Below are 26,409 nucleotides of genomic sequence, written 5' to 3' on the forward strand. Positions count from 1 at the left end.
GAAACAAGCTCAATGACTCCCTCTGTGGGGCTACAGGAATTTCTTCCCTGGAAGCCCCTCTCGGAGGAAAACTCTCTTTTATCAAAATTGGACTCAAATAACCCAAGACAAATGGGTTTTGGATGTGGTTTTAAGAGGTTACAAATTCCATTTTCATACCTTGCCAAGGCCAAGAGGATGGCCAGACCTTCCAGAACATCAATGGACGGAGGCCTTAAACCAGATGGAAGCTCTTTTGGCTATGAATGCCATAGAACTGGTTCTTCTTTCAGAGAGGGGAAAAGGGTTTTATTCAAGGCTCTTTCTAGTCCCAAGGAAGCAAAACTCATGGAGACCCATTCTGGATCTGTCGGTCTTGAACACCTTCCTAGAGATTCCAAAATTCAAGATGCTTACTCTACAGCAGCTACTTCCAATGCTGTCCAAAAATGCATGGATGGTAACTTTGGATTTAAAGGAGGCATATTTATACATTCCCATCAGGCAGGATTGCAGAAAATACCTCAGGTTCATAGCCGGATCGAGGCACTTTCAATTCTCTGCGCTGCCCTTTGGATTATCTACTGCGCCCAGAGTCTTCACCAAATGCCTGGCTCCAGTAGTAGCTTACTGCAGACTCAAGGGAATTCAAATTTACCCTTATCTGGACGATTGTCTAATTCAGGCAGACAGCAAGGATGTCTTACTCCAGCATCTAGAATTTGTACAGAACCTCCTCAAGTTCCTGGGATTCTCTGTAAACATAAAAAAGTCCAATTTGACACCATCACAACAGATAACTTTTCTGGGTGCTCTTCTAAACACCACAACCCAGATGGCATTTCTGACTTCCGAAAAGCAATTACAGCTGGCTTCAACTTTCAAAACCTTGGCAACTTTAACTCAGCTATCTGCAAGGAAATTCCTGCAGCCTTTGGGTTACTCATACCATATGCAAGACTACACATGAGGAAAATACAGTGGTACCTAAAAAGTGTATGGTCTCAGCATTGCCACAGTTTAGACATACTGATCTCCGTCCTTCCTTGCCTTCAAAAGGAATTTCTTTGGTGGTCCAGGGCATGTGCTCTAAACAAAGGGAAACCCTTCCGTCTGCCTCCTGCCACTCAGATTCTAACCACGGACGCCTCGGATTATGCTTGGGGAGGCCATTTTCAAGGCAACTGTCTGCAGGGCCTTTGGACAAAGGATCAGAAGCACCTGCATATCAATTTAAAGGAAATGTTAGCTATTCAGAAAGCTCTATTGGCCTTCAGGAATCTTTTACAACCAGGACAAACAACTACTAATACGGACAGACAACACCACAGTTATGTGGTACATAAACAAGCAAGGGGGATCTCATTCCTACCCCCTTTGCAGACTAGCCATGGATCTATGGAACACAGCTCTAGCTTGCAATCTGGATCTTCAAGCTCAGTTTCTACCAGGGAAACAAAACTTCCTGGCAGACAGTCTGAGCAGAAGCCTTTCGGATCCACACGAGTGGATGCTGGACACCAAAATATTCAGGATGATAACAGCAGTCTGGGGATGTCCTCACATAGACCTCTTTGCATCCCATCTCGATCATCAACTACAGAATTTTTGCACCAGGACTTTCCACAGAGAAGCTTGGAAAGTGGATGCCCTGTCATTCAGTTGGAGGAACCTCTCGGGATATGCCTTTCCGCCTCTTCCTCTTCTTCCACGGGTCTTATTGAAGATAAAACAGGACAAGCCCAAGATGATAATCTTGCTGGCTCCAAATTGGCCTCGGCAGTTTTGGTATCCTACTCTAAAAACCTATGTCTGGAGTCCCCTTGGGTTTTACCTCAGTCTCCGAACCTTCTGTCCCAACATCAGGGTCAGGTTCTACACTCTCATGTCAGAACTCTCAGCCTGGTGGCCTGGTTAATCCAGGGCCTTTGATTTCTTCTTTCCTACCCAAGCAGGTTATGGATGTCATTTTAGAAGCCAGACGTCCTAGCACTAGAAAATCTTATGCAGGAAAATGGAAAAGATTTTGTTCCTGGATGCAGGCTCAGGATTCTGATCCTCGTCTTCCTAACATTACCTTAATTTTACTTTACTTGACAGATCTCTTACATAAGGGTCTCTCTTTCTCTTCCATTAAGATACATGCCTCTGCTATTTCTGCTCATTATAATACAGACCCTCCCATCTTTTCCCACCAGCTCATGAGACAAGTTTCTCAGAGGTGCTAAGAACTTAAGACCTCCTAGATCTCCTCCCATTCCTGCTTGGGAGCTCAACTATGTTCTGGAAAAACTAACCTTGCCTCCTTTTGAGCCTGCTGCCTCTTCTGACATCAAGTTTTTATCTTGGAAAACAGCAATCTTGTTGGCCTTAACCTCTGCCAGGAGAGTTTCAGAGTTACAAGCTCTTATGGCTGTGGAACCTTATATTATTTTTCATCAAGATAGGGTATCTTTGAGGACTAATCCTACTTTCATGCCTAAGGTGGTTTCCAAAGTGGCTTTAAATCAAACTATCCACTTGCCAACCTTTTTCCCCACTCCTCAAAATAAAGGGGAAAGGATCTTACATTCCTTGGATGTACACAGACAACTACGTTTTTACCTGGACAGAACCAAGGACATCAGAAAATCAGAACAATTGTTTATTTCTTATGCTTCAAGTTCCCAAGGTAAAGCCATTTCAAAACAGACCATTTCTAAATGGATTGCTCATGGAATCAGACTTTGTTATTCACACCATGGAAAGCAAATCCCAGTTCTGCGGCCTTCCTCAGGGGAGTTCCTACCAAAGACATTTTGGAAGCTGCAACTTGGAGTTCAGTGCATACTTTTTCTAAGCACTACAATCTACCTCTCTACTCTAAGTCTAGGGCAGGCTTTGCCTCTGCAGTCTTGCAGGGCATTTTAGCCGCCCCTTCTTCTTTATGACCACCTCCCTTTCTTTCAGCTTTGGGATTCTACCCTACAGTCATGACTGCAACAGTGAAACACGATGAACATAGTACAGTTGTGTACACCTACCATAAATGTAGATGTTAGAGTGTCTTCACTGTTGCAGTCTGGGTTTCCCTCTCTCCTGTCCCCTTTTATTTTTACTTTTCACCATTCTCCTGAGGTGTATTTGCAAAGGTTTTGGGACCTTTTTCATTTTGGGACTCCTGACATCTGGGGCAAGAAAAACTGGAGAAGATGGCGTCAGCTGTCAGCTTTGTACTCCTGGCGCTCTGACGTCAGGGAGCATGGCTGAACAGCCGATGCAGGACCCAGACTTTGGAATTCTGGCCGACCGAGGGCTGCCTGTGGGCAGAGGAGAAACCCTACAGTCATGACTGCAACAGTGAAGACACTCGAACATCTACATTTATGGTAGGTGTACACAACTGTACTTTGTGTACACTTACCATAAATGTAGATGTTCGAGTGTATTCACTGCAGACCTGGTTTCCCCCCTGCCATTCCCCCTTTTTTCCTAAGGTGCAGACTAGGTTCTTTATTTTCTGGATGGTATGTTTCCAGGTTGTTTCCTTCCTGATCTAGCCTTCTTTTGGGGGCTCCTGACAGTTAAGGCAAGAAATACTGAGGAAATGGCATCGACTACCCTCCCTTTATACCTGACGTCAGCTTTACAGCCGACAGCAGCCGACGTCATAAACCGAAGACTTTGGTATTCGGGCTGGGTGAGGGCTACCGGGAGCCAGATAACCCATTTTGTTAGGACTGCAACAGTGAATACACTCTAACATCTACATTTATGGTAAGTGTACACAACTGTACTTTTTATGTGGAATATAAATACATGCTAGAGTAATTCCCAAACAGTAGCCCCTTACTAACACAAGTGTACCACAACCGTCCTCCTTTTTTCTTTTCTGTCACAGTTTGGACCCCTCTCACAACCAGTGTCATTGCTGGCCTTTTCCCTGATATTCTGCTGAATGTCCACCCTGAAATATTTTTGTAAAATCCAAATACTCATTTGTATCCAAATGTCTCCTGTAATGTGGCTAGCTGTACCCAGAGCACTTCAGTACCATATGCTTTTTGTCTGTATATAGAAGGCCATTTACATTTTATGTTAATATTGACATATCAGCCATTTTGATAAAATGTATTCTTCCTGGATATTGTACATTAGAGTTCTTCTGAATATGTTGGTCTTGCAACTCCAACACCACCACTCAGAGAGAATGTACAATAAATGCATTTATTTAGCACTTTCATCTGAACTCAAGTTTTTCAGAATAAAATTCATTAGCAAACCCACACTTAAATAAAATACATTACAATCACATGGCATTTCTTCCTAGTGTAACTGGGTAATTGCGTCTTCCCTACTTGACATTCCTTTAAAAAAAAAAAAAAAAACGTGTTAATTGTATCTTTCAGACCTGGAAACCTCTAAACATAACTGGTCATCTTTTTTCATTTTTATTTTCGTAATTAACGCCATAGTCACAAGGTTCATGATAATTAAAAAATAAAAAAATAAAAAAAAAATAACATGAAAAATAAATGTTTCCTTTAAACTGGGACAGGAAAGGGTGTGTCTGAAAAGTGCATTATAAGAATCTCCCTTCATAGTATAATAATGTTCTCATATTTTGCTGATAGTTTCTTGCAGCGTGTACACACATGGATTAGCAGGTTGATCTTGTATATAGTCGTATTGTCTTATCTCTAAACCTGTCACATTGTCCCTGACTTAACTTTGATAACATAACTAAAAAAAAAAAAAAAACACCCCATTGTAACTTAAGAATACACAAAACTGTATATACTTTGCAAAATGGAAGTTTAGCCCTCCAAATAGGAGTACTTACCCCAAATTGACTTCTGCATCCAGGGGAATTTCCTGTTCTAATGTTAAGGTTAGCCATGCTAATCCACCTGTTAAATCCTGTGTTCCCACTTAAATATATTGCTGTCTGTTATCTCCTTTCTTCAAACAACTTGCATGTTTTCACTAAACAGTTACGTTTTAATGTTAAGAAAAAGTATACTGGAATGTATGATTGCCCGTGTCATAAGTCATAATAAAAGGTATTTCTTGTTTAAAAAAAAAGTATACTGGCTACCCTTCAGTAAACTAAATTTTGCACTGTTATATTTGGATCTGTGGTTAATGGTCAAATGGACTAACCATCGAACAGCACATCATCAAACTCTAATCGTCGAACGTCCATGCATCAAACCAGCACTTCGTCAAACCTGTGAGACAGGGAAGGTAACTAGTTGGCCCGGATCATAAATAGCACGATTTCAAACCCACCCATGTGGGGGGGCTTACACTTTGCATAGATGGCCAAGGCAGCTTTTTTAGTGATATTGGCAATTTTATGTTTCTTAATGTATCAGCATTTAAGTTCTGTGTGCTGAGGTACTCAGAGTCAACTGGATTGGCCCTGCTGGTAGCCTAAGTAATGTCAACTTCTGCAAGACTGATTTGGGTTCCTACCTTAGTGTTTTTGGGACACATATGTTCTGTTGGGAAATGGCACCCTGTCAGTGTTGTACCCACAGGGGAACTGCAGTTAGACACCATCATTGTGCAGAGCTCATCCCGGCTGTCCCCTTCAGATGGTCACATTCAGGATTTGCATTGTAGGTCTTGGTCTCTTTAACATTCCTTTTCCCTCCTTGTCTCTCCCTCACAGTGAAATGGAGTGTGTGCACAAAAGGAGTACAGTTTCCCCAGTGGAGTCATCATCCCTAGACACTGACATTGGTGATAGTGAAAACTTCTCTATGTCTTCCTCTGATGAGCCCAAGTTTGGTGATGTTCTTGAATTGATGAGTAAGAAGGGGACGTGGGCCCCAGGAGCCCATCTTCTTAGCCATCAAGATCCTGTGTGAGACTTTTTGGACACCTCCTCCTTCAGTCTGGGAGGTTCCTCTAGCCAATGTTCACAACAGTATGGTTGCTCTCTGTCTCTCTCTTTTGCAGCCTTGTTCCTAATGTAGTAGTCTCTGTTATTGGAATCCTAGACTGTCCTTTGGCTGCCTTGATATTGTGATGCATTAGTAAAGATTCCAGTTATTGACCTGTTGTCGCACCAGCTGCTCTTAAGGGGGAACTGACATCTGTGTGGTGGCTCCCCTGCCTAAAAAGGAATCTTGTGTTTCTGAATTTCATTTTCACAAAGTTCACTTTTCCTTTCTTTGAATCTGTAGGCAAAGTGGAGATTGTGTTTGACGTGGACTGTATTTGTAGAGACTGTCACTTGAAAAATTTACAAGATCCAAGCTGTATGTATAGATTCACCTTATGTGATGTTCCATAAGGATGGTGTGTCTATGGGAAGTACTACATCTGTGCTAAAGTAGTCACCAAAGCCAATCTTAACCAGAATATTAATTTGCCTGTATTCCATCCAGAGTGCTCCAGTGTGGGAGAACACTATTTGCATACCTTGGATATTCTTAGGCAGTTATACCTTAGTTTGGATAGAACCAGTTAACAAGAACTATATTTGTTTATTATGCCATCAATTAGCTGGTATCTAAAGTTTTTAAAATAAGCTTATCTAGGTAGCTATAAATTATTCTGGAAGCAGAATATATCTGTACCTACTAATTCTATGGCACAGTCAATTGATCACCGACCTCTTTGCAGTCACTTTTTTTTTTTTTTTTTTTTTTTTAAGAATGCCTCACTGGATGAAGTGTATGTCACTGTGACATGGGCTTCTCTGCATTCCTTTGCAAGAAGCTTTCAGCTGGATGTGATCTCCAGGTCTTGGTCTACCTTTGGTGCTGCTGTCTTCTGTGGTGGCCTTTCATAATGTCGCCCAAGAGGACAAGATAGGGACCGAGTCCTACAGCTTTAGAGATGCGCAAGTTTGTGCAAGACATGAACACTGTGTAGTTGCTACAGTAGATTTGGTGATCTCTTCCCATCATCTTCAGATCTACTTGTCATGCTTTTGCCAGTGAGATGAGGCCTGGGGAGGATTACTTAGAGCCTATAAGTGCTTGATAGAAGTACGTAATAGTTGCTCACTGGTTACATTATCATTTAGTTGAACCTTGTGGAGAAGTGCAGAGTATTATGGGATTTAGGGATGGTATTTGATGCCTGTGAAAATCTGTGCTGACCTGTTTTGAGCCTGCACCTGAATCCTGCAGTTGAAGTGGATGGACAATGGATCACACAGGCTTGTATTTATTTGTGAGTACATAACTTTAATCTCTGGACTAGCATTTAAGTTTCTTGCGTTCAAGTTATTGTTAGTAGAAGTGCTATAGAACTGCACATCCTTCATCCCATGGATACACAGGAAAACTGACAACTGCGTTCTTATTCCAGGTCCCTCCCTGTAGAATTCACAGTCTCTGTACTTCAAGGAAAATTGTAGTTTAGTCAAGTTCAAGATTATAATAGCTGTCTACTGCAGGAATTTGCTGGGATTATGTTGACTCGAATGACAAACAAGAACTACTTATAGTTGATTAAGTTTTGTCCTTTGCTGGTTGCATTATGTTTATTTGAATTAAATTGGATGATTAATTGACCAGTGATAATTAGTCAGTAAATCACGCATTGCTGATTTTTCAGTTAATGTTTTTATGCACTTTGGGTGGTAGGGTTTTAATTCCTTTCAGGTACCAATTTTCTGAGGATGTACTTCAGGTTTTGCAGGAGCCCCCTACTAGAAAGTCATATGTGACTAAATGGAAGAGATTTTCTATTTGTTGTCTTAAGCATGACCTGGACCCTTTTCTGTGGAGGTCCTGGTGGTCCTTTCTTATTTGTGTGAGTTGCTGAATTGTGGTTTGGCGTATTCCTTTGTTAAAGTTCATTTGTCAAGTTCTGAGTCCACTTTTAGCTTCTAGGATTGAAATCAAACAATTTCTAAAAGGTGTCCTTCATATCAGGCCTCCAAGAAAGCCTATTCTTTCTCCTTTGGATCTTAATTTTTTGTTGAAAAATTAACTCTTGCCCATTTGAGCTTGCTTTTTCTGTCCTGCAGTGTTGTACTTAGAAGACTGTATTATCGACCTTTACTTCTGCCAAAGAGGGTCTCTGAACTTCAAGCAGTCGTGGTAGATCCTCCTTTTTTTTTTTTTTTTTTTTTTTTTTTTTCACAAGGACAGGGTGTCTCTTCATAACAGTCCTCTTTTTATGCCTATGGTGGTTAATGATTTGCCCTTGAATTAGTCCATTCAGCTTCCTTTTTTTTTTCCTTCTCCATAGACTTCTAGTGAGAGGTTACTACACACATTGGATTTACATGGATAGCTCAGATATTACTTGGATAAGACAAAACATATCAGGAAATCTGAGCAACTTTTTGTTTCCTTTCACACCAAGAAATAGGGTTTGGCAGTGTTTAAAACAAACTATCTCCTGGATTTCTAAAGCAGTTTTTTTTTTTTTTTTTTTTTTTTTTGCTAGTTTCATGTCAGGCAGTTAGCCTCTTTTGTGTGTGCTTATTCTGCCAGGGCGGTAGCCACTTATGGTGCTTTTACAAGGGTCTGGATACTAGATTGTCTTGGAAGCTGCTACTTGGTCTCCTGTTCACACTTTTGCCAAACATTACAAATTGGATGTCATTTCCAGGGCTAGGGCAGGATTTGCCAGGGCCATCCTTCATGGGGTTGTGGAGGGTGTGTCTATCCTTTCTTCATCCCATATTTTCCAGTAGTAGCTTTGCACTTTCCCAAGGGTAGAGAGTCCTGCAACAGTGATAAGGAAGGGCATAGTACAGCTGTGTAACATTTTACCATAACAGGAGATTTTCTACTTATCATTGTTACAGTGCTCCCTCCCTCCTGTCCTTATTGCTTTCTGTCCCCCTCCTTCAAGCCAAGAGATTTTTCTTCCATCCTTTTCTCCTTAGTCCCTTCCTGGATGTGCATGTTGTTGTATGTTTGCTCTGATTCTCCTGGTGCACTTCACTTCTGAGGATTAGATGTCCTTCAAGAATGCAACTGCAGTCATAACATATGGGTTGTCCTGCCTCAGGCAGCCCTCGGTCGGCCGGATTCCAAAGTCTGGGTCCAGCGTCGGCCGGTGTCGCCTCCTCTCCGACGTCAGAACGGCTGGAGTATAAAAGCATCGGCTGACGCCATCTTCAGTCTTTCTTGCCGCACGGTGCCCGAAGCAGAAGCAGTTCACAAGTGCTGGTCGGTCAGCTCCTGTGTTTTCAGTACCGAAGTCATCTAAAAGCTAAGTACCCCATTGGAGAACATTTTTTCTTGCCTCAGCCGATGTCAGAACAAATTGAGAAAGTTAATAATTGTTTGTCTTGTGGTAAACAAATACCTCATAAGGACTTCCATTCTTATTGCCTTCCTTGCCTGGGCCTAGACCACGACGTCTCGGCCTGTGCTGCCTGTGCTTGCTTTAATAAGCGCACTGTCAGGCGCCGGGCAGAATTTGCCGAAGACTTTTTTCGGCGAATCTTTCGCTTATATCATGCCGTCGGAACAACCGACAACTCAATCTTCCAAAAAACGAAAGGACCGGGACTGACATCCTCGGCCCGTGTCCTCCACCGATACTCCTCCTAAACCCTCCACGAGTGCTTCGGTCCCTTCGGAAGCGGTAATTCAACCACTCCAGGCCGACGACACAGCGTTAACACGTCCTTCGGTCTCGGAGTCTACACCGGTGCCGGTTGTTGATTTTCCTCCAGAAACCGAAGTTCTGGATCTACCCGACACCATTCCTGTGGACAAGGTTACTCCTGCATGTGGGGCAGCTAGGCCTCCTGTATCCATGTCCATCAAGGCCTTTGCACGTGCTAAGGCCACCAGCCAGGAAACAGGCCCCTTCTTCTGATAAACAGATCATGTCTCTTGCTGCAGATCTTATTTCTCTTATCAGGGGGTCTCAGCCTCATCCAGACAGAGGTTCTCAGCCGCCTGCAGAGAAAAGGCCCAGAACTGAGCAGGCCAACAACCTCTTTTCAGATGAAGCCTCTGGGGATTCTGAGCATTCAGATACCCAAGAAGAATCCTTCCAGGCCTATGAGGACTCTGATGCTGAGGAATCAATTCCCTCTGCCTCTCCTCCAGAGGATTTTTCGTTCTGTGAAGTCCTACACTCTGAGGGAGCATTTTAAATGGCAGGGTCAGGAATTCTCTGATTCCAGGAAAAGGCTACGTACCTTCCTCAAGCTACCCCAGCACAGACCTTTAGCTATCCCTCCAGTTATGGATGTCCTGGATGATGTTTTCTCCGACTCCAGTGCTAACCCTGATTCTCTCCCTCCTGCTCCTGTCAAGCCAGACAGATATTATAGGGTCCCTGACGCCCATAAGCATCTCTTTAAGGCCCATTCTGTGGATCTAGAAACTATTTCACAGGGCCCCAAGGGAGTGGCTACTTCTGCAGCCAAGAATCCACTGCCAGCAGACAGGGAAGCTAGGTCCCTGGAGAGATGGGGTAAAAAAGTTTATACCTCTACCACCCTGGCCATGAGGTCACTTAACTGCCTTTTTCATATGTTTCAGTACCAGGATTTTTTACTGGATGATTTACAGAAAAAGCTAGCCTCTCCTGAGCCTATTGATAGAAAGGCATTGCAGGATTTAGTACATAACTCTCAGCAGGTTAGCAATCATTTTCTACAGTGTGGTTATGATGCATTGGAAGCTTCATGTAGGCCAGCTATGACTGGGGCTGTTATACGTAGACATGCTTGGTTAAAAGAACAGCCACTGCCAGACCATGTTAAAGTAAAGTTACTTGATGCACCTTTGGAAAAACAGAAGCTTTTTGGTGCTAATTCACAAGATGTGTTGAAGTCCATTGAGGAAAAAGCTAAATCAGTACAGACAGTCAAAGATTTCCTCCAGGTTCAGCCACCCAGATTCAGCAGGAATTGGCCTTCAAAGAATTGGTCCTTTCCAGACACTGTCAAGTTTCAAAGGGGAAAAAACAGGCGTGCCCGAGGTAGAGGCCAATACCGAGGCTCCTACAGGGGCCGCCAATGGCAACCACCAAATCAAAGAAGTGGCGCAGGCAGTCCAGCTGCACCACAAGGACAACCACAATGACTTGACTTTCATACCGTCTACAAAGGCTCAAAGAGAAGCGCCTTTGGTGAAAATTATCCTTATTCTCAAAAAACTGGCATATCTTAACCAAGGACAACTGGATTCTGGATTTAATAGACAAAGGTTACAGATTCCACTTCCATACTTTACCAATAAGACAAGGCATGCCAAACCTGCCACTGCATCAAAGGGCAGAGGCACTCATTCAAGTTTCAAAGCTGTTGAATATAAAAGCAATAGAAAAGGTCCCTCCACAGGAACAAGGCCAGGGATTTTATTCAAGACTGTTCCTTGTTCCAAGAAAGGAAAACAAATGGAGGCCTATACTGGACTTGTCTTCTCTAAATACTTATCTCATTGTGCCGAAGTTCAAAATGCTGACGTTGCAGCAACTCCTTCCCATGCTGGGCAAGGGGTTTTGGCTGGTCACTCTGGACCTCAAGGAGGCATACCTGCATGTCCCAATCAGACAAAGCTGCAGAAGATACCTCAGATTTCTTGCAGGGACAGAGCATTATCAATTCTCAGCATTGCCGTTTGGCTTATCTACTGCGCCCAGAGTGTTCACGAAATGCCTGGCATCAGTAGTGGCACACTGCAGACTCCAGGGGATTCAAATATACCCTTACCTGGACGACTGCCTCATACAAGCAGACAACAAACAAACCTTGATAGCAAACTTGGACTATGTCATTCAATTACTACAGGCCTTGGGGTACACAGTCAACATTCAGAAATCAAGACTTCTGCCATCCCAACAAATTATTTTCCTAGGAGCCAAACTGGACACAGAAGCACAAATGGCTTATCTCACAGAGGAAAAACAACAGCAGTTACCAGAGTACTTCAAAGGCCTAGCAAAGCTCTCCCAGCTGACTGCAAGGAAAATCCTGCAGGCCCTGGGGTTCATGGCATCTTGCATTCTTCTGATACCTTTGGCAAGACTTCACATGAGAAAGCTGCAATGGTATTTAAAAAGCTTATGGTCCCAACACAGCCAAAGCCTAGAGGACGTAATCCCACTCATTCCATGTCTACAAAGAGAATTTTTGTGGTGGGCTCAAGCAAGTCAGGTAAACAAAGGCATGTCTTTCAACAAACCTCAAGCAGGTCAAATGATTACAACAGACGCCTCAGACCATGGATGGGGGGCGCACATGGAGGGCAGATGCATTCAAGGTCAATGGACACCAAGGGAAAGGCATCTGCACATAAACCACAAAGAGATGTTGGCAGTGATACATGCAATCGAGACTTTCGAAAAATCACTTCAACAAGGACATTTGCTAATAAGGACAGACAACACCACTGTCATGTGGTATATAAACAAGCAGGGAGGAACTCATTCTTATCCCCTCTGCAGACTAACAATGATTCTCTGGGGAAAATCCCTAAGTCTGAAGATACATTTGCAATCCCAGTTTGTGCCAGGCAAGGACAATGTACTGGCGGACAAGCTGAGCAGAAATTTCTTGGATCCACATGAATGGATGCTGCATCCTCACATTTTCTCACAAATAACAAGGACCTGGGGAAGACCGGACATAGATCACTTTGCTTCTCGCATGAATCATCACCTGGAAAAGTTCTGTACAAGGACCCACCATCCTCTAGCCTGGAAAACAGATGCTCTCTCCTTCAGCTGGAATTCCCTAACAATTTATGCATTCCCTCCTCTACCACTGCTGACCAGGGTGATACTGAAGATCAAAGCAGAACAACCAACAGGCATTTTGATAGCTCCAGACTGGCCAAGGCAGCACTGGTACCCATTGCTGTTGAGCATAACTCGGACCAAACCATGGCCTCTGCCCCTATGGCCTCTGCTTCTAACACAACACAATTACAGGACTGTTCATCAAAACCTGAAAACATTGCATCTGACAGCCTGGAGGTTACCATAACTCCTTCCGATATCTCTCTTTCCAAAAAAGTTCAAGAGATCTTACTGGAAGCACGCAGACCTTCCACCAGAAAAACCTATTCAGCCAAGTGGAAGAGATTCATCATCTGGAATGCTAGCAGGGGCCAGGATACAACAGTATTGAGTATACCTCAGATATTGGAATACTTGGCAGAAATGTTTCATACTGGTCTCTCATATTCTTCCATAAAGATTCATGCCTCAGCAATCTCAGCAAAATACAATTGTGATCCACCTGTGTTTTCACATCCTTTGCTAAGACAGTTCCTAAGAGGGATAAAGAATATCAAACCTCCCAGGAAACCGCCAGTACCTGCATGGGACCTCAATTTCGTCTTGGAAAAATTAACTCTTCCTCCCTTTGAACCAGCAGCAACTTCAGAAATGCAATTTCTCTCATGGAAAATGGTTTTCCTATTGGCAATTACATTAGCAAGAAGAGTCTCGGAGATACAGGCACTCATGGCAGTACCTCCTTTTCTCATTTTTCATCAGGACAGAGTCTCTCTAAGAACCAATCCTTCATTCATGCCAAAAGTAATTTCCAGGGTGTCTCTAAATCAAGCCATTCACCTGCCTACTTTCTTCCCCAATCCTCAAAACAGGGGGGAAGCACTGCTGCATACTTTGGACATACACAGACAACTACGCTTCTACTTGGACAGAACTAAGGCCACCAGAAAGTCTGACCAACTGTTTGTGGCCTATGCTGCTGGAGTACAAGGAAAAGCAATCTCCAAACAAACAATTTCCAAATGGATTGGACACTGCATCAGATTTTGCTATTCTTTTCATGGAAAAGGTGTGCCAGCCAATATTAGGCCACACTCCACCAGAGCTATAGCCACATCCACAGCTTTCCTAAGAGGAGTGGCTACAAAGGACATTCTAGAGGCTGCTACATGGAGCTCCGTGCATACATTTACCAAGCACTACAACCTGCCTTTATACTCCAGATCCCAAGCAGGCTTTGCTTCGGCAGTCCTGCAGGGCATTTTAGCTACACCATCACTTTTTTAGTTCCAACCACCCCCAGCTTGGCTATGGTATTCAACCCATATGTTATGACTGCAGTTGCATTCTTGAAGGACATAGTACAGTTTTGTACCTACCATAAATGTAGATGTCCGATAGATATGCAACTGCAGTCGGATTTTCCCACCCTCCTTCCCCTCTGCAACCTTCTTTATGGGTCCACTACCCCTATTCCTATTAGCTGGGGGTATCTCCTATGGTGTATCTGTTTATTACTGTTGTGCATGTCTGGAATTGTTTATCCATTCACCAAATTTAGCCTTCCTAGGAGGGCACCTGGCATCTGGGGCAAGAAACACTGAAGAAGATGGCGTCGGCCGATGCCTTTATACTCCAGCCGTTCTGACGTCGGAGAGGAGGCGACGCCGGACCCAGACTTTGGAATCCGGCCGACCGAGGGCTGCCTGAGGCAGGACAACCCATATGTTATGACTGCAGTTGCATATCTATCGGACATCTACATTTATGGTAGGTACAAAACTGTACTGTATCCATACCTCACATATGTACTTTACACCTTGCACATAGGACATACGTCTGACATACGACACCTGGAAGTTTAAAAGGCTTTGGTATACTGGTCGGGCGTTAAGCTAGTTGCAACAGCATATCCCAAGAGTAAATAATAAACAGGACAGCTCATGTTATGGTAAGATCTTACACAACTGTATTTTTTTTTCTTTGGTTTATTGTGTGTGTTAGGTCAAAGTTTTATTGCTGATCTCCTTCATTTTCATATTTTGCTTTTGGCAGTGTTTTGTGCACAGGTAATGAAGGGTCTTTCAGGCTACTTGCCTTGTCTGTTTAGCAGAAGAGGAATTAATGTTTGCCTGAATAGTAAGAACTGATGTTTAGCTGTGACATATAAATTGATTATACTGTAACAAAATGTTTTGTGTGTGTTTAGAAGAGACAGCAAGCTACTTCCTACAGCATGTGGACAGTGCCTGTGTTTTCTGGAATACAAGCTCTCGATTTTCAGATGGATTTCGATTTGGGCTTGGTAAGTAAATGGAGTGCAGCTTAAATTTTTGTTGCTGTAAGTAACACATCTGCATTTGCTATAGCTGTGATTTCAGTTTTTTTTTTTGCGATTCTGGAAGACCTGGATTTAGGGAAATTTGTTATCTCCACCAAGTGATCTATTTTCTGACGAACCCCAGCACCAAGATTTGAAAAGACAAAAAGGATGTTGAGTATTGGTACCAAACATACTTAAGATACCATTGCACACTTGAGATACCATTACACGTTTCCCTTGTTGAGTCTTGCCAAGTGTCATAGATGCCATAATAACCCAAAATCCTGAGGCATTCCCTCACATAGATCAAAGTCCAAGTGGAAAACCCAAGAAATAGATCTAAATATAGATGTATTTTTTTTTCACTTTTTAATTTCCCCAAGTCTTTTGGGTCTCTGATACCATGATGGGAATGGACTTTTGTTCCTAAGTCAAAGTATGGTTAAAGTTCATGAAATTAGTATTTTTTTCAGTCTTTGATGTTAGCCAGAAGTGCTTTTCGCAGCACCTGCAATGTGCCCAGTAATGACTCCTCCTGCATTTCATATGCAGTTGCATGTTTCGGTAGCATATTTAAATAAGGCTGTAAATTATTTTTTACGAGATCCATTGGTCCTACTACTACTGGAACTGTTTGGGTATTCTTCTTCGGCATTGCTCTCCTTTCTGAAGATTAAAATACAAAACTCTAGAACAATTCATAGGAATGGAAGCCAGCCACAAGAACAGCTAAAATCACACGATTTATTAAATTGCTGATAATAGTATACAATGTTAAGCATTTTCTTCCATCAGTGAATAGGGGACTTCCTCAGAACAAAATAACGTATACACACATAATAAAGAAAAACCCAGCCATAAATCTCTGCTCTCCTTTTCTGCCTGCAAATCCTAGTATTTAATGACTTTGCGTCTCTCTGTATGCAAGACACTGTAATCACTGAGTGTAGCAGTTTCAAGTAACAGTGCTACTTTTGTGTTCTTTTCATGGACTACTGTATCTGGTATTCTCGCATCTATTTTTTGAACTGTTGGTAATGGGTGATCTCATGTGATGTGAACCTCACCATTCTATATAATGCTTTGTGGTTCATCTTTCCAGTGTTTCTCAGTTACTTCAATATTGTAATGTTTGCACAATCCCCAGTGCAACAGTAGTGCCACATTATTATGCTCTTCAGTATATAGGCCTCTACTACTAGTGTATCACACCCAGCAACAAGTTGTGCAACAGTTTTCAGTTCTGTTTTACAGAACGTGCATTTGTCTTGTCCTCCCACATGCTCAATGGGCATTATAAACCAGTGTGTATGTAGTCTGTTATTTTAGGCCTCCAACATATCTTTTGATTTAAATTCACCTAACCTTAACCATTCCTGAATGAGACCCTGATCGGCATGTGGTTGTTCCATAGCTATACTTGCAACAATATTTATGCCATTTCCACATTTCTTGCCTTCTCATCTGATCCTTCTCCTTATATTCTTTTTGTTTTTTTGGCACATTAATTTCCTGCCTGTTTGTTTACTTCTGGCTTGGTTTCCATTCCTGATTGACACCAATATGCTTCTGCTAAAGTAAGCAGAAAAGACATCTTAGACTTGCCCTTTTCATGTTTCAAAACCTTCACTATGTTTGCATCTAATGTGGTCAGCAGATATGTATGCAGTCCTACAATTGCAGATCTATACATGTAATGAATTTCAAGGAGCCCCACACCTCTTTCAGAAAGAGAAATATATAACCTAAGTACGTATATATATATATATATATATATATATATATATATATATATATATATATATATAAAACTGAAATCATTTGATAAGCATGAAGCATTTTGGGGCCAGTCAGTCACCACAAAACTGTAAATTAAAACAGGAAGAGCAAATGTTTTCCCCCTAGATGTCAGGGCTGTTTTCAGTATTAATTTTGGTTTTCTAAAATTCTTTACCGAGTTGTTTGCATTTGTTCATGTTTTATTGTTGTTCCTTCCTTCATCAATTTCCAAATATTTATACACTCCCTCTTGTTCAAGTTCCTTTATATCACATTCTTGTCCCAGATAAATATTTTCTTTGTGTTGCAGCTTTCCTGCTTTAAATGCTACTTTTGCACATTTCACATTTATCAATACCAAATGACATTCTTGTATCATCTGAGAAATCTGAGAAAGTTTTGACCACTTGCAATTGTTCTATCTGCTCCTCATCTGATGTACTGTACAGTTCTAAATCATCCACAAAAATCATCTTTACAATTGACTGTTTTCCGGGAGCCAAATTGTAACCATGACCTAATCTTAGTGGGTTAAGGGCAAGACAAAAGAGCAGCAGTGACAGTCACTTTGGAATATTCCCCCTATGAATTTTTATCCCTGGGATGATAATTTGTCCTTTATCATGGCTTAGGTGCAAAATGGTTTGCCGCTGTTTCATGGTCACTGTAATGTAGTTGATCAATGTGGGGTGTGTCTTATACATTTGCAACCACTCTTATCCATAATATGGGATACTGTCAAATGCTTTTTTGTAATCTGTCCAATACATACTTAAATTCTTCCCCTTTTTACAGTTCTCTCTTATACAACAAGGACTCTCTTGTTCCACATGACTTTCTTTTGTTACCCTTTTGTTCTATTGCCATGATTGCTTTTTTCTAACTGACTATAAACTTTGTTGGCATCAACTCCAGCATATTGATCTTTAGTTTTTAGGATAGCTTGCAGGTTCACTCTTCAGGAGGAGAAGCGTCTTTTCAGGAAGTGCATACAAGTAGTTCTTACTCAGGGCCAAATCTTAGTGTAAAGATGTTGGTACTTTTAGCCACAAGTTAAGTACTGCATCTGGGCATGGGGTTTTCCATTTAGGAGCTTTTCTTAACTTTGATGTTCATCGTGTTTCACTGTTGCAGTCATGACTGTAGGGTTCTCCCCTGCCGGCAGGCAGCCCCAGGTCGGCCAGAATACCAACGTCTGGGTCCGGCGTCGGCTGTTCAACCATGCTCCCTGACATCAGAGCGCCAGGAGTACAAAGCTGACAGCCGACGCCATCTTCTCCAGTTTTTCTTGCCGTGCGGTGATAGCAGTTCGCATTTGCCGGTCGGCGGACTCCTGACGAATTTTACTGATATACTTCGGTCCGAAGATTTTCTTCTCCACTCAAAGCTAAGTACCCCGTTGGGGAAACTTTTTTCTTGCTCCACTCCGATGTCAGAAAAAGTTAATAATTGTATTTCATGTGGGAAGCAAATACCTCATAAGGATTTTCATTCTTACTGTATTCCTTGCTTGGGCCCTGACCACGACGTAGCTAGTTGTCGGTTTTGTGCTAGATTCAATCAACGTACAATTAAGCGAAGGTACGATTTTGCTTTTCATTACTTCAGTAGGCGCTTTAACTACAAAATGTCATCGGATACGGTCCCGGCTACCGGAGTTCATAAACGTCGCAAGGATAAAGACAGACCTCCGAGGTCCAAATCTGATGATAGCGCACAAGCGGAGCCAGCTTCAGGTTCGGCCGTCGTCAGTGAGGTGCTTTTGCAGTCCCTGTCGTCGGCCATTTCAGAACCAATGGCCGAAACAGACTCTCATGAGGAGCCAACCAGGCCTTTAAATATTTCTGTTGCAGGACCTTCGGACAATGCTCCTTCGGATGGGTCCGGAGCCGCTGTGCAGGTACCGGCTTCCAAAGGGGTTTTCAGGCCTACTCAGCTACTAATAAAGGCAAAGACAAAGGCAAAGACTCCTTCAAAATCAAAGACTTCTACACAGGCTTCTTCTGAACTAGCTCCCAAGTCACAGAAACAGTTACTCAAGATGGCAGAGGATTTACTTACTATGATTAGGGGTTCTCATCCCCCTCCAGGCAAAAGGGCAATACAGGATGTTTCTTATGATTCCTCTGATCAGGCTTCTGTTTCCTCAGTTTCTTCTTCTGATCAGGAATATTCTTTCCCTCCTTATGAGGATTCTAATACTGAAGAATCCATTCCTTTAGCTTCTCCCCCTGAGGATTTCTCCTTTGGGGAAACTTTGCATGAAATGAGGGAACATTTCCACTGGGAAGGACAGGAGTATTCGGAATCCAAGAAAAGGCTGAGGGAATTTCTTCTTCTTCCCCAGCATAGACCCCTGGCTATTCCTCCTGTTTTGGATATTGTGGATGATGCCTTTTCGGAGGCTAACTTAACCCCTGACTCTTTTCCTCCTGCTCCTGTGAAGCCTGATAGACATTACAGGGTTCCTGATTCCCATCAGTTTTTATACAAGAACCCTTTTGCTGACCCTGAAACCATTTCTCAGGGACCTAAGGCCGCTTCTGCCAAAAATCGTACTCCTACTGAAAAGGATTCTCGATCCTTAGAAAGATGGGGCAAAAAGGTGTACACTTCTGCTACTTTGTCCATTAGGGCTATAAACTGTCAGTTTCATATGTTTAAATACCAGCAATTTCTATTGTCTGTCTTAAAACAAAAGCTTACTTCCATTTCTGCCTGTGCAGAGGATAAGGAATTACATGATTTATTGCATGCCACTGAACAGGTTGGAAAGCGTGGTTTACACTGTGGATTTGATGCCTTGGAGGCTTCTTGTAGGGCTGCGGCCTCTGGCACAGTCATTAGGAGGCATGCATGGCTAAAGGAACAAAATTTACCTGAACAGGTAAAGGCAAAATTATTAGATGCTCCTGTTCAACCTAATGATGTTCTTCGTTTGGCGTCCACATCCATATCTTAATTGGCCGGCGTCATATCGGCTGGACGCCGCGCCATGCGATCAAAGGAAGCGCCGATCTGTGGTGCAGATTGGCGTTGCCGAATAAGTGCGGCGGAGTTCTTTTCGCGGCGAAGGAGTTGGCTTTCAGAGTTTTGCAGAGTGCAGTTGTGCGGAAGCAGTTTGGAATTAACCGGTTTTCAGACCTGAGAATTTTTGTATTTAAACATTGGAGAGAGAAGAGTTTTTTAATGTCAGGTTTGTGATTTAACCAGGGGCCGGAAAAGATTTTACGAGCGGATGAAAAAGGTCACCGCAGGATGGGCTAGAAATGCCAAGTGGATAGCAGACAAGTGGGACCGGCGAGAGAGACATCAGATTTTGCAAACAGAACAAGATGTTGTAGTCCAGTGGGAGCATCTGTCAGTCAAAGTTGTGGATTCTCCAATTGGTAGCTGCTGTTTTCCAGGGCACAGGATGTTTGTAATCCAGTTCAATTACTAGGGGAACGCATTCCACAATGGGGAGTACAGGCAAACATGACATTGGCCATGTCAACTGTCATGTGGTAAAGACAAACTGCACTCTTTCTTGCAGGACACTGATTTTATGAGCTCAATATGTCTTTTGCACCAAAACTCTTCAGGGTACTGTTGGATAAGCACAATTCATGTATTTCAGAAATTGACAGTCAGAAATTCAACAGAGACACTAGACTCCAGGAACTTGATCACTAAACAGTGAGAACTGGACAGCAGTGTATTCCCAAATTTCATCGTGTTTGACTTTCAACTACACCTGGGAACCACAGTTGGAAGTGGACCTTCTATTTGCTGTGTCACTTCTGGACAACCCTCATTCTGTGTGCCTGGTGGTTAACCCCTTCACAGTCTGCTTATAGGATGATTTTCTTCTTTCAGAGGGGTATAGGCAGAGGTCTTTGGACAGGGCAGCAGGGTGATTTGAAGTAACTCCATGGCCTCTCGCAACACTGGTGGCCTACTTATCCCCTGTCTGTTAACCCATCTGGCCCACCAAGTCAATCTTCATCCTTGCTCCATCGGTGACTTGTCAAATATCACTCTCTGTTCTCTCAACTTGTCAGCCTTGGAATAATCATATTAGGAAGCTAGAGACTTCCTCAAAAAGGACCTAATACAAAAAAATGAAAGGAAGTTATTGGAAGAGAGTTTAGTAAAGAAAAAAGATGAAAGATTAAATATTTGAGATTTTTAATTTGAGTTTGGCTCAAAGAATTGATTTTTTTCTGTTCTTCTCTTCTCTAAGATTCCTTCTTTATCTCCCTGGTCTACAAGGTCTGTCCTTCTTCCACCAAGCCATTCCATCCTTTATGAGCACTCCTTTGTATTTGTGACCCACCATTGTTTCCATTGTTTTGTTCGTTTTTGGTTAGGCAAAATCAATTTTGTAATAACCCCCACGGAGCTCCTACTACTGCTTGGGATCCTTGTGTGTGTGTGACTTAAAAAACTCAAATCCTTTTTGTGAGCCTTGCGGCTACTGCTGAATTGAAGGGTGTTATGTGAGCAGGTTTTTTTGGCAGTCTTCACCTTTTTGAGTGAGTGTAAGGATAGGGGTATGGCAGTCGAGCCCTTTTCCTTTTTGATAGGGAGGTAGTTTATCATGTCATTTTCCCTTCCTTTTTGGTGGTTTCTAGTACTTTGGCTTTGGATTTACCTACTTTTATGCAGACCTAAAAATAAAGGGAAAAAGAAAAAGGGGGAAAGATTTTGCATACTTTAGATGTACACGCAGGATTTACTATTACTTCAGCAAGACTTTAGTTTTTTGCAGTGTAGCATTCATTTTTGTTTGCCTGTGTCCAAACAAAAGCATTTCTAGGTCAAAAAAATTTTTATTAGGTTTTTTGTTATTTTGCATTGCATTTGTTATTTCCATGTGGAGGCAGGAGGCATTCCCACTAGGGCTTAGGCCACCCACTTCTACAGCCTAGCAACAGCATTTCTTGGAAGGTATAACTATGATATTTTACTTGGAGTTCAGTGCATACTTTCTCTAAGCATTATCCTAACCATATCTACTCTAAGTCTAGGGCTGGTGGTTCCACATGGGTTGTTTTCAGCTGGCAGGTGTTGCTTTTATGATTTGCCATGATTTGCCCCTCTGCCACCTCTGCTTACCCATTACACAACTGCAGCAAGGACTGCAGCAATGGAAAAAAGAACATAGTACAGTATAGTAAATGTAGATGTGTGAGGAAGATGGATGTTGTACTGATTCCAATCTCTCCTCCTTCCCTTACCCTTGTAGGGGTGGTTGTAGCTAGGTTTACCACTTTTTTGTTTTTGTCTTTTTTGTCTTTGTTGTTCATGTTTTGGTACAGGTATTTTGTCTTTTCTTCTTCTTCTGACATCTAGGGCAAGAAAAAGAAGTTGAGGATATGACGCCGCCATTGTTAGTAGTACCTGACGCAGCGTCCAGTCTATCGCGCCCTGATCGATCGCAGCCCTATTCTCTGTATATTATCGCCCGGACTGGATGGACTATACCCAATAGTAAGGACTGCAGCAATGGAATCGAACACATACACATTTATGGTAGGTACAAAACTGTACTTTTTGTTTGGATCGAAAGCTGAAGAGGTGATTAAAAAGATGGAGGATAAGGCGAAATCAATGCAAACAGTTAAAGATTTCTTACAAGTACAGCCTCCTATATTTAGCAGGAATTGGCCTTCAAAAAATTGGTCCTTTCCCACTTCAGACAGGCCTCAGAGGGGTAGATACAGACATTCCAGAGGGAGGCCTCAATCACAAGCTGCTTATAGACCAAGACAGTGGACTGCTTCCACCCCTAGGGGAGGAGAGGACAAGTCACAATCTCAAAGGAAACAAACTCAATGACTCCCTCTGTGGGGCTACAGGAACTTCTTCCCTGGAAGCCCCTCTCGGAGGAAAACTCTCTCTTTTATCAAAATTGGACTCAACCCAAGACAAATGGGTTTTGGATTTGGTTCTACGAGGTTACTAATTCCATTTTCATACCTTGCCAAGGCCAAGCGGATGGCCAGACCTTCCAAAACATCAGTGGACGGAGGCCTTAAACCAGGTGGAAGCTCTTTTGGCTATGAATGCCATAGAACTGGTTCCTCTTTCAGAGATGGGAAAAGGGTTTTATTCAAGGCTTTTTCTAGTCCCAAGGAAGCAAAACTCATGGAGACCCATTCTGGATCTGTCGGTCTTGAACACCTTTCTAGAGATTCCAAAATTCAATATGCTTACTCTACAGCAGCTGCTTCCAATGCTGTCCAAAAATGCATGGATGGTAACTTTGGATTTAAAGGAGGCATATTTACACATTCCCATCAGGCAGGATCGCAGAAAATACCTCCGGTTCAAAGCCGGATCGAGGCACTTTCAATTCTCTGCGCTGCCCTTTGGATTATCTACTGCGCCCAGGGTCTTCACCAAATGCCTGGCTCCAGTAGTGGCTTACTGCAGACTCAAGGGAATTCAAATTTACCCTTATCTGGACGATTGTCTAATTCAGGCAGACAGCAAGGATGTCTTACTCCAGCATCTAGAATTTGTACAGAACCTCCTCAAATTCCTGGGATTCTCTGTAAACATAAAAAAGTCAAATTTGACACCATCGCAACAGATAACTTTTCTGGGTGCACTTCTAAACACCACTACCCAGATGGCATTTTTGACATCCGAAAAACAGTTACAGCTGGCTTCAACTTTCAGAACTTTGGCAACTTTAACTCATCTATCTGCAAGGAAATTCCTGCAGGCTTTGTGTTACATGGCCTCCTGCATCCTTCTCGTACCATATGCAAGACTACACATGAGGAAAATACAGTGGCACCTAAAAAGTGTATGGTCTCAGCATTGCCACAGTTTAGACATACTAATCCCCATTTTTCCTTGCCTTCAAAAGGAATTTCTTTGGTGGTCCAGGGCATGTGCTCTAAACAAAGGGAAGCCCTTCCGTCTGCCTCCTGCCTCTCAGATTCTAACCACGGACGCCTCGGATTATGCTTGGGGAGCCCATTTTCAGGGCAATTGCTTGCAGGGCCTTTGGACAAAGGATCACAAGCACCTGCATATCAATTTAAAGGAAATGTTAGCCGTTCAGAAAGCTCTATTGGCCTTCAGGAATCTTTTACAACCAGGACAACTGTTAATACGGACAGAGAACACCACAGTTATGTGGTACATAAACAAGCAAGGGGGATCTCATTCCTACCCCCTTTGCAGACTAGCCATGGATCTTCAAGCTCAGTTTCTACCAGGGAAACTAAACTTCCTGGCAGACAGTCTGAGCAGACATCTTTCGGATCCACACGAGTGGATGCTGGACACCAAAATATTTAAGATGATAACAGCAGTCTGGGGATGTCCTCACATAGACCTCTTTGCATCCCATCTCAATCATCAGCTACAGACTTTTTGCACCAGTATTTTCCACACAGAAGCTTGGAGAGTGGACACCCTGTCATTCAGTTGGAGGAACCTCTCGGGATATGCCTTTCCGCCTCTCCCTCTTCTTCCACGGGTTTTATTGAAGATAATACAGGACAAGCCCAAGATGATCATCTTGCTCGCTCCAAATTGGCCTCGGCAGTTTTGGTATCCAACTCTAAAAAACCTATGCCTGGAGCCCCCTTGGGTTTTACCTCAGTCTCCGAACCTTCTGTCTTAACATCAGGGTCAGGTTCTACACTCTCATGTCAAAACTCTCAGCCTGGTGGCCTGGTTAATTTAGGGCCTTTGATTTCTTCTTTATTACCCAAGCAGGTTATGGATGTCATTTTGGAAGCCAGACATCCTAGCACTAGGAAATCTTATGCAGGAAAATGGAAAAGATTTTGTTCCTGGATGCAGGCTCAGGATTCTGATCCTCTTCTTCCCAACATTTCTTTAATTTTACTTTACCTCTTACATAAGGGTCTCTCTTTCTCTTCCATTAAAATACATGCCTCTGCTATTTCTGCTCATTATAATACAGACCCTCCCATCTTTTCCAACCAGCTCATGCGACAGTTTCTCAGAGGAGCTAAGAACTTAAGACCGCCTAGATCTCCTCCTATTCCTGCTTGGGATCTCAACTATGTTTTGGAAAAACTAACTTTGCCTCCTTTTGAGCCTGCTGCTTCTTCTGACATCAAGTTTTTATCTTGGAAGACAGCCATCCTGTTGGCCCTAACCTCTGCCAGGAGAGTTTCAGAGTTACAAGCTCTAATGGCTGTGGAACCTTATATTATTTTTCATCAAGACAGGGTATCTTTGAGGACTAATCCTACCTTCATGCCTAAGGTGGTTTCCAAAGTGGCTTTAAATCAAACTATACACTTGCCAATTTTTTTCACCACTCCTCAAAATAAAGGGGAAAGGATCTTACATTCCTTGGATGTACACAGACAGCTACGTTTTTACCTGAACAGAACTAAGGACATCAGAAAATCAGAACAATTGTTTGTTTCTTATGCTTCCAGTTCCCAAGGTAAAGCCATTTCAAAACAGACCATTTCTAAATGGATTGCTCATGGAATCAGATTTTGTTATTCTCACCATGGAAAGCAAATCCCAGGGAGTATACGGACTCATTCCACCAGAGCTGCTGCCACTTCTGCGGCCTTCCTCAGGGGAGTTCCTACCAAGGATATTTTGGAAGCTGCAACTTGGAGTTCGGTGCATACATTTTCTAAGCACTACAATCTTCCTTTCTACTCTAAGTCTAGGGCAGGCTTTGCCTCTGCAGCCTTGCAGGGCCTTTTAGCCGCCCCTTCCTCTTTATGACCACCTCCCTTTCTTTCAGCTTTGGGATTCTACCCTACAGTCATGACTGCAACAGTGAAACACGATGAACATAGTACAGTTGTGTACACCTACCATAAATGTAGATGTTCGAGTGTCTTCACTGTTGCAGTCTGTTCCTCCCTCCTGTCCCCTCTTATTTTTACCTTTGTGTATTTCCTTTTTTCACCATTCTTTTGAGGTGTATTTGCAAAGGTTATGGGACCTTTTTCATTTTGGGACTCCTGACATCTGGGGCAAGAAAAACTGGAGAAGATGGCGTCGGCTGTCAGCTTTGTACTCCTGGCACTCTGACGTCAGGGAGCATGGTTGAACAGCCGACGCCGGACCCAGACTTTGGGATTCTGGCCGACCTGGAGCTGCCTGCTGGCAGGGGAGAACTCTACAGTCATGACTGCAACAGTGAAGACACTCGAACATCTACATTAATGGTAGGTGTGCACAACTGTACTTTTCCATTTCTCTAGCTGTTACTTCATCCCATTTCATATCCTGTACATTTAAACTTCTTACTGTTTCTTTTACTGCTTGTATCCATTCAGCATCTTTATTATGTTCCATGGGGTGTCCATACCATTCAGCATATTTATTATGTTCCATGGGGTCTCCATAAATATTTCTCCAAAATGTGCCTATTTCATCTTTTTGGTGGTGTTTGTTTTACTTTTCGGTCATCAATGAATTGCTTATTTTTCACTTTTCCTTTATATTTATCTGCATGTCTTCCAAGTGTTTCTGCTTGTGCTGGTATTTTTAGTTTATTATGTACAATAGTGTACGGTATGTTCTAATACTGTGCGATTATTTTATCTCTATCTTTCTAGTATTTTTGTTGATCTGTTCCCTATTCTCTAATCTAACAGTGACATTTATTGTCTTAATTGCTGTATATATTTCTCTCTTCACTACTTCCATGGTGGCAT

At 42.6% G+C, this 26,409-nt stretch overlaps 1 protein-coding gene across 1 annotated transcript in view; it reads left to right on the forward strand.

Annotated features, from left to right (window-relative positions):
* The window catches only part of ALDH18A1 (aldehyde dehydrogenase 18 family member A1), a gene marked incomplete in the record, with an annotated part of 362,299 nt that overhangs the window by 297,310 nt on the left and 38,580 nt on the right, over positions 1 to 26,409 (forward strand). Inside the window, 1 exon segment of the mRNA XM_044056733.1 lies at positions 14,852 to 14,947. Within this exon segment, the coding sequence (XP_043912668.1) occupies positions 14,852 to 14,947 (96 nt within the window).

The sequence above is a fragment of the Protopterus annectens genome, chromosome 14.part0 (genome assembly GCF_019279795.1).
Source record: "Protopterus annectens isolate FY-2018-M chromosome 14.part0, PAN1.0, whole genome shotgun sequence".
NCBI classification, from domain to species: Eukaryota; Metazoa; Chordata; order Ceratodontiformes; family Protopteridae; genus Protopterus; species Protopterus annectens.